The sequence below is a fragment of the Cynocephalus volans genome, chromosome 14, assembly GCF_027409185.1.
Source record: "Cynocephalus volans isolate mCynVol1 chromosome 14, mCynVol1.pri, whole genome shotgun sequence".
In the NCBI taxonomy this organism is placed as follows: Eukaryota; Metazoa; Chordata; class Mammalia; order Dermoptera; family Cynocephalidae; genus Cynocephalus; species Cynocephalus volans.
In genome coordinates, this window is record NC_084473.1 from 45,443,619 (window position 1) to 45,457,688 (window position 14,070).

The 14,070-nt window shown below is 41.7% G+C and overlaps 1 protein-coding gene across 1 annotated transcript in view; it reads left to right on the top strand.

Annotated features, from left to right (window-relative positions):
* The first annotated feature begins 460 nt into the window (after positions 1-460).
* Positions 461-14,070, top strand: part of PPP1R21 (protein phosphatase 1 regulatory subunit 21) — an 88,564-nt gene continuing 74,954 nt past the window's right edge. The window contains exons 1-4 of the mRNA XM_063077769.1: positions 461-484; positions 8,183-8,338; positions 8,698-8,871; positions 10,179-10,286. Coding sequence (XP_062933839.1) covers positions 461-484; positions 8,183-8,338; positions 8,698-8,871; positions 10,179-10,286 — 462 coding nt within the window. The remainder of the gene's footprint in view (positions 485-8,182; positions 8,339-8,697; positions 8,872-10,178; positions 10,287-14,070) is intronic.

Below are 14,070 nucleotides of genomic sequence, written 5' to 3' on the forward strand. Positions count from 1 at the left end.
GAGATTGATGCTTTGGAACCACTTTAGGTACTTCTTAGATAAGCACCAAGAAGAACCTGCCTTGTGTGAAATTCCACTCTGCGACCAGTGGTGTGGTAATCAGCGGCAGAGTAGTCGTTTTCTGCCTGTAATCTATTCAGCTTCTCAAGTGCTGACCAAGTGTTTGGTGGGGAAAGGCTGGACTAGCATTGATTAAATGGACGTGAAGATCATCCCTATGCTGTCAAGGAATATTTTTATGGGCAAAAATCCATTACTAACACTTGCGATGTTGGCTCTGCAAGAAATGGAAAAAATGTTTCCTCAACTGTTAGCTCTATGTTAAAAAGACAAAATAAAGGAATCAAAACACTTTGCCACCAACTCTTGAGTCATCTTATTGGTGCTGTCTTGACAAAGAGATGCCATTTCTTTCTGTGCTATGATGTCACCTTTGTCCAATCATAACCTTCCTCACGAGATGGAGGATAACCCTGGAGACAAGGTGAGTGACAGCCCCGAGCTGGGCCGCAGTCACTAGGCAACAAGATCCAGGCTTCCGTGGAAGAGAATTTTAAAACATTTAACCCTCCCTGCTGTCTGGGCTTCTTGTTGCTGAAGTGGCAGTCATCTCTGGACAAAGGCCTGATGTGAATAATGCAACTTGTTTTTAAGGCAATACGAAGAAACTTCCCTCCAAGACTAAGAACATTACTCGGTTTGAAAAGGTTGGTGAAGTCAGAAATGTTTAATGCCTCTGTTTCACAAGGGTCACCATTTAAGCCACGTGCGTATCTCCTCACTATGTTTAGAACTGTTATCCAGTTGCCAGGCTGCTGCAGAGATGTGTAGTCTGTGCCCTGCGCAAAGTCACACTATAGAGCGGGTGGAGCTGGGATCAGCCTGTGCTCCCTCGCCAAGTCACACCCTTCTTAGGGCAGTCTGCAGAAAGGTGACTTTATCTCATCGGTTTCCCTGATGAGGCACTGCTTTGTAACTTTTCTGCCTGGGGGGGGGGGCGGTCCTTTTTCCTAATTTGCGCAAAGCTGCTGTGTGAGCTTTTGGGTGGGAGGCCCTGCAAGTACATCTTATTTCCCAGCTACTTAAAAGTTCTGAAAGACTGTCCGTCCTCTTTAACTTGCCTCTGCTATAGAATTTCTCACAGGACTGAACAGACCCAGGTGTGCACTGGTGGCGGTGTGTCCAAACTGGATTTCCAGAATCACTTTGTTCAGATTGTTTTGGTTTGTTTCCAGGAAAGAAAAAGTCTTTAAGACTTTCTCTCATGAAGCTAATTTACTGTTAATTTGAGAAAGCTAATAGTGTGACTTAATTTTCTGCTCCTAAATAGTTACACATGATTACCTTAAGAAGATAAATCTTTACTGTTTTTAGCCAGATCATAAGTTTATTAGCAGATACATTAAGTGAGCTCCTTGAGGACAGCGGGTAGCATGTTTTCTTTACCAGTGCCTGGCACAGAGTAAGTGCATGTATTTTTTTGCATGGATGAATTAATTGGTTAATTAATTAATTAATGTTATTCACTTGGAAGGATCCAACAGGAGAGTTATATGACTATAATACATTAGAACTGTCAGAAACTTTACAAGTTATCTAGTACTACACTCATTTTGCAATTGAGGAAACTGAGTCCCAAATAACTAACCAATTCATACATCTAGTTAAAAGAATAGTCAGGCTTCCCTGTAATCTGGCCAATGTGGAGACTAATTTTCATTGTACAGTAATCATGTGGAGAACAAAGATCATTTCCATTGACCTTGCTGTATGCCTTATCTAGTATCATTAAATCTGTCTGCAGTGTTGATGTTAACATATTTCGTGACCATAGTGAGGCTGAAAAAGTAAAACTCAGATCCAGTTCAGAAATAAACAGGCTGTGCTTAGCTCATCAGGGCTACTTTTCTTCTGGAAAATATATCTCATACTATAGTGATTTTTGCTTTGCAAAGTAAATTTTTTTCTGTCATTGAAGGTTTCTATAATCTAGTTGAGGAGACAGGACTAACATAAGATAAATTAGACAAATAACACAGCCAAAGGTTTACTAAGCCAGGCATTTTATGTGTTTTATTTAATCCTTACAAGGGGAAATCTCCACACAGGAATTTAAAATGGAATGGAAACACAGTGACAACATTGAATATGAACGTATTAAACTCCCTATTAAAGTCTTTAAATGATTTCTTTAAAGAGCAAAATTAGGTGTTGTTAATAAGACACACTTAAGCAAAAATAAAAACACTACAAATAAAGGGCTGAGCAAAGTAGCACACAAAACAAAACAAAACAAAACAAACCCCAAAAAACAAAAAGGTGAGATGGTAAAATTAATATCGGACAAGATAGAACCTGAGGTAAAAAGTTAGAATGAAGAGGAATATTTTATTTTGACAAAAGTACAGTCCACAGAGAAGATGTTATAATAGATGTGAGTATTTATGGGCAAAATAAGTAAAGCAAAAGTTATTAGAAATATGTGGAGAATTTGACAAAATCACAATTAGAATGGAATTGTAATAAATCTCCCTCTGAATTTACAGAATACACAGAATAACTAAGATAAAGAAAGCTTGAACTACGTATACTTAATAATCTTGAATTAATAAACGTGTAGTACTTTGTATCCAATAAAAATATATATTCTTGTCAAATAAAAATTTGAAAAGGTAAAAATTATGTCAAATTCTCAGGCCACAGTGAAATATAACAAGAAATAAGAAAAGGCAAATTTCCTCCTGACAAATTGAATTACTTAGAAATATTCATACAAACTTAAGTCAAAGAGGAAATCAAACGTGAAATTATAGATAATTTAGACACTAACAAATGAAAATACACAGTAAAAGATGCATTTAGGGGAAAATTTGTAAAGTTAAATGCTTTTATTAATAAACATGAGATGTTGAAATAAACAAAAAGGTAGAAAGAACAAAATAGTATGGAGGAGAAATCAAGAATTAATGGAAGGATTATAGCAGAATCTAATTTATTAGAAAAATGAAAATAGGCTTAATATACATAGCCTTGAGCCGTTAGTTTGAAAGACTGTGAAATAGAGAAACTTCTCAGAAATCTGGTTATAAAACCAAGAGAGAAACCACAAATACACAATGGGAGAAGTGGAAAAGGGGTGTAATGACAGGTACAACAATTTTCTAACAGGAATATATATTGTTGCATGCTGGTAAATCCGAACATTTCACTAAAATGAGTAATTTAATAGAAAAATTGAAAATCCAAATACACAATTACCATACATAAATGGAAAAATTTGTCAAACACCTACATACCCCATTCCCAACCAAAACACCAGTCCAATGGTTTAATGGGTGAATTCTACCAGTCTTTCCAGGAGCAGATATTTTCTCTCTCACTTCAACTGTTTCAAAGGATCGGGGGAGGAAGGAAAGAGAGTGTCTTAGTCTATTTTACAAGGTCATAAACCCCTGATACCCAAATCAACAAAACATCACAAAAGTGCTACAAATTAATCTCCAGAATAGTTCTTTTTTCATCTGTAATCTGGCAAATATTTACAAGGCTGATGTAACTTGATGTTGGCTCGGTGTTAGTGGGTATACACAGCGGTACAACCTTTTCGGAGGGCTGTCAATACAATTTTTTGAGTGTTCACATTTAACCTAGATATTCAATTTTAAGAAATTTATCCCAAGTAAATAATAGAATTACTGTCTGTCTGAAGGTGGATCAAAGGCAGATTGTCCACCTAACTGAAAAATTATCTCAAGGCTGGACAATGGAATAGGCCATTCCATGCAATAAAGCACAGAACTTTATTACAGAGAAACTCAGGCTGAGGGAGAACTGGAAGCTTCCAGCAGGAGGAGAGACAGCATCCTCGACTGAGGGTCTTGGGAACAACTCGCAAAAGCATCTGCCAGAGGAAGAGCCTGCAAAGGTGCATCTGCTGTCCCCACAGGAAGCAACCGTGGCTCAGCCCTGTGCCTGCCAGGGAAGACTGTGCCCTTGCCTCAGTCCCCAACCCCCGGGGACCCAATCTAGAGGGGTCAGAAACTGAAGGGAAGAGAAGGAGCTGTGACAAGAACGATGGCAACCTCTAACCCTAATCTCCCCTCTTCTTCAGTCTTGCAAGCTCAAAGCAGGTTGGCCTGGAGGCGGAGAATCCCTTTCAGTGGAAAGAAGCTCAGGTTGAGCTGGACATTCTAATTATTGAAATAAGATGGTCCAGTGGATTGAAAAGGACCAAAAAACTTTGAGATCTGCTTGAGATTTCACCCAAGGCCAGAAAAAGGGCAAATCCAGAGAGTGGATTTGAAGTAAATGTGGGAGAAAGAAAATGGTTGCTTTATTATTGCTCTTGTGCTCATCTTGTTCAATAAAATAGTAACAAATGTAAGAAATATTTTTAAACAAGTATTGGATCATACTGGGTTCTTATATAAATCAAATGACAGTACACGGAAAACACCTAGCATGATGTCTGGCACATAATAAATGCTCTGTATTACTGATTATTATTATTATTTTATTATTATTATTATATTATTATTATTATTATTATCATCATCATCATCACTACTACTGTTTTAAAACCTGCCTTTCTTCCATTAACAATATGTCCTAAATATATTTTCATGTCAATAAGTACAATTATGGCATAAAGCTAGAATATGAGTCCCACATTGTTTTATTTTTGCATTTTTATATATATATATCTTTAATTATTTTCTTGGTATAAGTTCTTGGAAGAGGAATTGCTGGGTCAAAGAGTAGGAATGTTTTATTAAAACTTTGAAAATTGTTGCCAAATTGCCCTCTGGAGGGATTTTGAGACTAAGGAAGAAATGGAAATTTCCTAGTACAGAGGTTATTTTTATTATCTTTGCATATCTTTGGATATTTCCCAGTTCCAAGAGTTTGGCATGGCTTCAGTCTGAAATGGATTTCTACAAGGCTGAAAATAAAAACATATTTCAAGAACTTTTTCTAGAGTGAAGTTGACTGAATGAAATGGAATGGAAAACAGAGCATTTGGCACTAGAAGCAGCTGTGAGTAACTCCTCAGCCCAAGAAAACTCAGCTCAGAAAAGGACGGATTCCTCTCCGAGCACTGCAGAGAAGAATCACAAGTCAAAACAAAACTATTCATTGAGTACCTTCTAGGTATGACACTGTGCTGGCACTCATGGGCAGAAAATGACCAGCACATCCCTTCCCACTGCACTGATCACTTCGGAGAGCAGTGGCCTTTCTCTGTCACCCCTCCCTCCCCTGCCCCCATTCCCAGACTGTAAGCTCTCCAGGGAAGGGACCTTGTTGGTTTCATCTTGCATTCCTGGCACACAGCACGAGAACAAGAAACGCAGTAGCTGCAATAGATGTTTGTGAAACTGAACAGAACTCCCCTAGAAGAGCTCCAGAGGGGCTGGCAAAAATTCTGGAAAACATACACGCTTATATACATTTGAAAGACTAATGTCAAATGTGAGAAGCTAGACCACTGTCGTCTTGATTTCTCATACTAGAGACTCAGGCAATTTTGGGGGGTTTTGAGCCCCTTACCCTGAGATGGGTCTGCTGTCCCCAGATTTGTTTAAAATTTGATCTAATAGGAATAGATCATTGTGATGAGGCTTGCTTCTGCTCTCTTGCATGAAATAGCAGCCAAAAAATTGAAGCCCACTTAAACTTGAGCCACTGAGCCAAGTGACCCAAAAGATTGCCTACCTCTCTTAGGACCTGTGTGTTGAATCTGCATTTGGGGACATTGCTGGTGGGTGAAACAATGTGGTAGAGATGGGTAGCTGCCTACCAGATATCCCTCCACCCCTGCTTCTTCACTGTGGAACCCATTATTATTATTATTATTAATTAATTTATTTTTTGGTGGCTGGTACTGGGATCCAGACCCGTGACAGACTAAAGGCTGAACTCTAACCAACTGAGCCAACCAGCCAGCCCAGAACCCAATATAATTAGAGATAGCAATGCAACTGTGATGGTTAATTCTAGGCGCCAACTCGATTAGATTAAGGAATATTGAGAAACCTGGCAAAGCTATCTTTTTAGGTGTGTCCAGGAGGGTGTTTCCAGAAGATATTAACATGTGGGCCTGAATGGACTGGGTGGAAAAGATCTGCCCTTAATACAACATTAAATATCCAATCTGCTAGGGCCCCAGAGAGAACAAAAATGGAGAAAAAAGGCCAATCACTCTCTCTGTCCACTGGAGCTGGGATACACTCTGCTCTCCTGTCCATGGACATCAGAACTCAAGACTCAGCTTTTGGGTTCCAGGACTTTTATCAACTGCACCATCAGCTTCCCTGGTTCTGAGGCCTTTGGACTTGGACTGAGCTATGCTACCAGCATCCAGTTTGCAGATGGTCTATTGTTGGACTCCTCAGCTTTCATAATTGATTGAGCCAATTCCCTAATAAATCCCTCTCATATAATTATATACATATCCTATTGGTTCTGCCTTTCCGGACAACCCTGACTAATACAGCACCTAACTAAAAAAGTACATTTCCAGGCCTGCTTTGAGGACAGGGATAGCCAACGAGATATAGAGTTGCTGGGTGGGACTCCCAGGGAACCTCCCTTAGGAGGCTTATTAATCTCCTGGGTGGCTTCACTCTTCTTGCCTTCCTCCTTTTTTTTTCTTCCTACTAGATCATGGACACAATGGCTGGAGCTGCAGCAACAACTCTGTGACTGTGAACTTGAGGTTGGAAATCAATGCTAGGGATGTTAGAGCAGAAAAGATAGGAGGTTTGGGTGAACCAGTCCAAGACTGCCTACTTCCAGATTTATTTTATATGTGACAAAAACAAATACCTGTCTTGTTTCAGCTATTGTTATTTGAGGACTCTGTTAGTAGTGGCCAAAAGTAATTGCTGATAAAATACCTTTCTGTGGGGTGAAGGGCATAGTATGAAGGATATTTTGGAAATTTTTTCTGGGGGGGAGGGGTCTTGCATTAGTTTGTTGTCACAATGAATGGAAATACTACTCGTATTTAGTAGATGGGAGCCTTGAATGTCCTGTCCCAGATGTTCACGTGGATTTAAAATGACAGCAAAATGTTTATAATCACCTATGCCTTGAACCTAACTATATTTTACATATAAACACAATGTATTTTTTGCATGGAGTTAGACATACCTAATTTTCCAGAAATTCAATTGCCATGTAAAATGAAGAAACCTTGCTTTTTGGAACTTTACTAGGATTTGTTCATCATTCACAAAGTTACATCATCGCTGACAACATTAGTTGTACCCGATATAACATACCTGTATTAATCTACAATTATAGTTGTCCCATTCATAATGAATGTGTGAATAAGTACAGAATTTTGCTTCATCATATCTCCTAGTATAGTTGGGCCCCGGCATTTCCATATTGAAATACTGTACATATTACTTTATTATAAATTACCTCCCCTTTATTTCTCCTATGCATCTCCCTAGGCAAGGTATTATGCTGATTCTATTTTTCTAAAGGTATGTGCAGGTAGGTTAAATTAGCTATAAATTTCATCTCAGGATCCTAATGTTTGCTCTATAAATTTGGGGGGGAACAGGGCATTGGTTTTGACAGTGCCTCTTGTCCTACTTGATACAGACTAATACACACTCAGCCCCTTGTTTGCCTTCTTTGCTTTAGTGCTAACAGGCAGAAAAGACTGACAATGCAGAGCTGTGTTTGGGGTCTGTACTTCAGAGCAAAACAGGCATGATTTTTACATTGATCTGTGATAAGTTTGGCTTTGGGCATAAATGAAGAAGATGCCCCATATGCAATGTCATTTGAGAGCTAATTCTCTCTGAGGGAGTTAAGTATTAATCCACAACCTACCACTAACAACTCTGTACACATTAGTTATTCTGAGGACACAGATTGGGACAAAACTCTCTGTCAATATGGGGCGGAGGCAGGGCCAAGACACAGCTCTGGAACTCTAGGGACTGAGAAAGGGAAGCTGGGGGAGGTGAAGAAACTGCATGGGCCATCTGGGGGTAGGCAAAGAGTGCCAGGGAAGACAGCATGCACGGGGCCCCTGAGAGGACCTGCAGCCAGCACTGCCAGCCTCCCCATTTGCTTGGTCAACCCAGTGGAGTGGCTGAATTAACCACATCTCACTCTCCTTAACTGGAGCAGATAATTGGCGAGTTGGCTTTGTGCACAGGAAATGTGTTCAGATAGATTTGGCGGAGTGGAACGGAAGAATGGGGACCACCTGATTTCATCTTGTGCCAAGGAGGGCAACACAAAGCAGCAGTGTCTCCTATGGAGCCTGGCCCAGGCGGGGCACGGGGACGGAGAACCCTGTGCAAACCCACAGGCGAGTGCTCCCGTCAGGAACCTCAGCCGGCTGCCCTGGGAAGACAGCTGGAGCCCTGAACCCTGGGCTGGGCTCTGTGGTTAAAGTGCTTTGTGACTTTGGGCATGCAAATTAACCTCCCTGTGTAAGATTCTTCATCTGTAAAACAACTGAGAAAAAAATAATGTTATGACCCCCCCTTTAAATCCTGTTATTCCATTCTATCCAATCCACAAATGTTGCCTGAATGTCTACTCTGTGGGTACAGCAGAGGCTATGCCTATATCCTGTTGAACCTTAAAGAGTACAGACTACAAAACAAACAAATATAAACAATACACAACCTCTGCAGGGCATTTCAATCTTCACCTTCTCCCCAGATCGTTCTCTATCGCTTCCACTTCACACTGGGAAATACAGTCAAAACTCCTGCCGCAGCCCTTTGCCCAACTTCTTTCAGAGGTGTCCTGGGACAGGGACCGTTTGGAGATGGCTGTTGCCAGGACAACAGAAACCAAATACCAGGCAGAAGTGTCACTGTTTCTGAGGATGTGGTGAGTGAAGTAAAGCCTGACGACCAACCCCATGACTGTCAGAGGTTCTTTTCTAGTTATTTTTTGGAATCTTCATTCTTAGAAAACCCTTTGTTGTGCAATGTGCTAAGGCCAGAAAGGAAGTGAGGGTCAGTGAGCAGCTCCCTGCCAGCGCGCACACACATGCAAGCAAGCGCGCATGCGCGCGCTCACAAACACGAGCTGTGGGATAGCATCTCGTTTTGAAAGATTCGTCATTCACTCCTGGCTCAGAGTCGGTTTATGACGGCTGTTTCCTGGGGATTTCCACCTGAACTGCACAGTGTCCTGGCCCCAGCTTGCACTCACATGAGGACAGAGACAGCTGTATTTCTTGTGTGACTTTGTGTGGCAAGAGATAGACAAAGGGAGCCAAGAGACCAAGCTTGCATGACCCCTGGACAAGTCTCTTTACTTCCCTAAGTATCAACATAGCAACGAAGGTATTTTGTAACTTGTGTTCTTAAGGGAAAGTTTAGGACAAATTACCAAAGCACACAGAATACACATTTGTAACTGACATTATAGTTTTTTTTTAATTTTTCTTTTAGCTCAAGATTTATTCTTCATGATCTAGCAGTAATTCAAATGAACATTTTATTTTGTAAAATCATTTGGCTTAGAGCTGACTATCTAGTAATATTACCATTCATTACAAGTGTTTAAATGCAGAAATGCATTTGTATTTTTCTGGGCTGGTCTGTGGCTCACTTGGGAGAGCATGGTGCTGACAACACCAAATCAAGGGTTAAGATCCTCTTACCGGTCATCTTTTGAAAAAAAGAAAGAAATACATTTGTATTTTTCTTATTAAGTTTGATCATCATGCATAGCTTAGTCTGAGTTACAAACACTGTAATCTCATAAAAGCTATAAGTGTATTAAATTTGTAAAATTTATTTTGTAAATAAATAAAAGCAATAAATATCATTAAATATCTCCAAAGATAAAGTGAATCAGGGAGTCACATGTCATTCTCATGACCAGCAAGTAACTGATGTATTAATCAGAGATTCCGTAATTACATTCCTCACTGGGCTGTTGTGAGGCTTCTATTAGAATATTAAGTTCTTGGTACTTAATAGGCATCTAACAAGTAAGAGTAGTTATTAATAAGTTTATACCTTCAAAACACACCTACAAAGACACACACCTATGCACTTGTGCACACACACACACACTCACACATGCTCTTCTAGTCCTTTACAGAGTCCAATTCTGGTGGAGATGGATGCACATTCTCTTCAGAGTCTAAGCATACAAGTTGGACATTTACTTATTGCTTTTAGGAGCGTGGGTCAACTGAGTACAATAAAGATCCCAGAAAGCCTCTGCGAGTCCAGCCCTGTCCAGGTCAGCCCCTGAACCCACATTTTCAGGCTGAGGAAGCAAAACTTGTAAGTATGAAAAACCACCCAAGACTGTATTTGAGTGAGTTAGCTATATTCTGTGGTATTCTGCGGTTTGGACTCCCTGATCCATCTAGAATAGTCTATGGGTCTATGACTGCAAGTGTTGTGCAGAAAGACTTTGTGGAAGAGATTATTTCTCCTCCTGGCCTTGGAAGACAAGAGAAGGCATTCACATTGCTTCCTACTCTGTGGAGTAGGAAGCAATGTGAAGGACAGGAAAAGTCAGCTTCTCCAGGATAGGACCAGGGGGCTGATGACAAGGGTTTTATGGTGCTATAAAAAATGGCGTTTGGGGTTTATCCTGCACAGCTTTGGTAAGAGACAACTTTGGGCTCCATGTGTCTTGTGTTGTCATGCCAGCCACCAAGTTCCAATACTTCTTTTCCCTCCCATCCTGCACACTGTAACTAAGGTGTTACTTAAATTGGAAGATTTGGATGTTGCCGGTAACCCCGGCAACAAGAATTTTCAATAGCAAACAAGTGGGTAGAGCTTATAGTCTGTCATGCTGTCTATGCCCCCTTTCCTCCCTCAACCCTAGTCCACTACTCCCGGTCTCTTATCCATCGTGGAAACGAGTGTTTGGTCTAAGGAAGGGCTCTGTCTTCTGTCATTTACATGGTAGAATGAATCATGGCCAGGCAATACTGTATACTGCCTTTCTAGGAGTTAAAACAGGTGACCAGTAGGGTACATGAATCTGACTTGTATGGCTTGAATCTTTACACATGTGCACCCACGCAACCACCCCCTAGACTGAGTGAGAACTCTTCCAGCTCCCTCACAGGGGAACATGCATTTAAATCATATTTCTATACAATAAATTTATTTGTCCTCCAGAAAAGATATAAGTGGGAGGTTGGGAGGAGGTCTGTAAGGATAAGACTTACGTCGAGGAGCTGATTTGTCAATTTATTTAACAAACTTGTATGGCGCGTCCACCGTGTTCCCTGCAAGGTCGGCCCTGGGACTGGTACCAAGACCTTTGGGCTCCCCTTTTTCTCTTCTCTTCTCTCCAGCCTCACCACCACTGTCCAGACAAGACTCTTGCTCTGTCTCCTGGTTGAAGCTGCAGCTTCCTAACTGGTCTCACTCCCTCCAGTTTCTCCAGTTATTTTTTAATATTATGAACATAATAGCATACTCTGCAAAATCCCCGTATTACGGCCTGAGTCCTGGCTCCTCTCTGTGGTGCTCCTGGACAGGACCCTCTTCTGCAGCTCTGTTTCACATAACTGGTTCACCAGCCACACCCCCTCGTTGCTTTTTCCAAAATATAATGTGTGCTTACATACATGGCTTTTCACATTCCGTTCCCTGTGCCCGGGATACCTGTTCTGTTATTCCCCTCAAAACTTCCAGTAAACCTGGACCCACCCTGAACTGCTCTCCTCTCATACCCCACATCCAGTCTGCCAAAAGATCCAGTGGATTTCTATATACCTCCTCTGGAATACACCCAGAATCTGCCCACATCTCACTGCCTCCACTATAGCTACTCTCAGACCATTGTCTCTCACCTGGATCACTGCAAGAGCTTCATAAATGACTCCTGCTTCTGTCCCAGTCCTCCACTTCCACCCCCCAGCATCTGCTCTCAACAGAGTAGCCAGAATGACCTTTTTGAAACAAAAGTCAGGCCTTATCATACCTCTGCTCAAAACCCTCCAAAGTAGTGGCAGCTGCTGTGGCCTTGAAACAGGCCATGGTGGGAGTATTTACACCACAGAAATTGGCAAATGCTACACAGTAGGGCTTTTTTTTTTTTTTTTTTTTTTTTTTTTGAGATCTAGTTTACCAGTGCACCACTGCTCCAATGGTGACCCGTTTCTCTCATAGTAAGAGCTGAAGACTTTATAACTGCCTGCAAGGTCCTCTGCAACCTGACCTCATCTTCTACTACCCTCTCCTCCAGCTGCACTGGCCTCTTTGCTGTTCCCCAAACATGCCAGCCACCCTCTCACCTCAGGGATTTTTGCCCTGGCTGGCTGCTCCCTGTGTCTGGAACACTTCCCCGAGATAACCACACCCAGGCTCTGCTTATTCATTCTCTTCCAGTAAGTCCTTGCTCAAATGTCACCTTGTCAATGACGCTTACCTGACCACCTCACCATAAATTCTAACACTGTCCCAACTCTCCTGACCTCCTTACACTGTTCTGTTTCCCCCGGCATTCTAATCCACTCTAGAATGTGCTTATTTATTGTATTTATTATTTATTCTCTGTGTCTCTCCACTAGAATGCTACCTCCACAAGGGCAGAGATTTTGGGCTGTTTTATTCACTGATGCATCCCAGTGCCTAGAACAGTGCCTGACACACAGACACTCAGTAAGCATTTCTTGATTGACTGGTGGCCTGAATCTTCAAACGCCCACTTCCTCTATAAACCTTCTTGTCTTAGTCCATTTTTTTTGTTGTTGTTGCTTGTAACAGAATACCTAAAACTAGGTAATTTATAAAGAAACAAAATGTATTTCTTACAGTCTGGAGGCTGGGATGTCCAAGAGCATGGTGCTGACATCTGGTCAGCTTCTAGTAAGGGCTTTGTTGCTGGTGAGGACTCTCTGCAGAGTCCCGAGGTGGCAGAGGGCACGAGGGGGCTGAGTGTGCTAGCTCAGGTCTCTCTTCCTCTTCTTATAAAGCCACCAGTCTACTCCCATGATAATCCATTAATCCATTAATTCATTTTCTATGAATGAATTAATCCATTAACTACCTCTTAAAGGCTCCACCTTAATCCCACATTGGGGATTAAGTTCAATATGAATTTTGGAGGGGCAAACATTCAAACCACAGCACCTCCCTAAACTTGCACTTTCCTCCTCTCCATCCACAAAAGGTCCAAGGTCCAGATTCTTGTTTCTCTATGTTAGCACATGGTCCTCTTTGTACATGCAGCTGCTAAAGTACTTCCGTGGTATCATAATGGTTTTCTTGCTGTCTGCCTTCCCCACCAGATGGCTTTTTGTAAGCTCTTCAATGGCATCTCCAACACCTATCCCAGTGCCTGGCACATATGACACCCCATTGATATGTGTTCAATGAACACATGAATGTATAAATGAATGGTAGCCAGAATTTAATTTTCACATTGATTCCTTTTCTCATCTGGAGGCTCCCTCTGGCAATGGCTCTGCTAGGGAGGCCTGAGGCAGGGAGGAATTGGGAGTTATCTCAGAGGAAGCAGCAGCATGGAGTGTGAGGAGCAAAAGGGGTCCTCTGCACTGAGGGCTCAGAGCAGGCTGGCTCTTATTTATTCCTATATGGTCCTCCCAGCCATCGCTCCTGCCTTTCATAAGCTCGGATCTCCCTCAATCCCAGCCTAGGGTCAGCTCTACACACAGAAAGAGAAGGGGCTTTGGGAAGGTTTCTTGTTCTCAAATTCTTTCTTTACCCTGGTGCCGTTTTCTTCGGGGTCTTCTCACAAAGCCTCAGATACCTGAGGTCATGATGGATGTTTTGAAATATTTTCAATTTTCTAAAATGTTTTATGGAAATTGTTTCTTTGTTGCTTAGAGTCTAGTCAGGGAGTCGGAAGCATGGGATTATGGCTTGTGGCAGAAGTTTTGAAGGAAAAGCTCAGGATTCAAGAATAAGAGGAGAGTGTTTCAGGCAGAGCCAACAGAATCTTGGTGAGCAGAGGGCAGTCCAGGAACTGAGGCCATGCTGACTGGATTGCAGGGAGCATGGAGGACAGTGGTCAGGATGAGACTGAGGACCCAGGAAGGGGCTGATTGTGCAGGCCTTGTGGCTAGGACAGGGATTC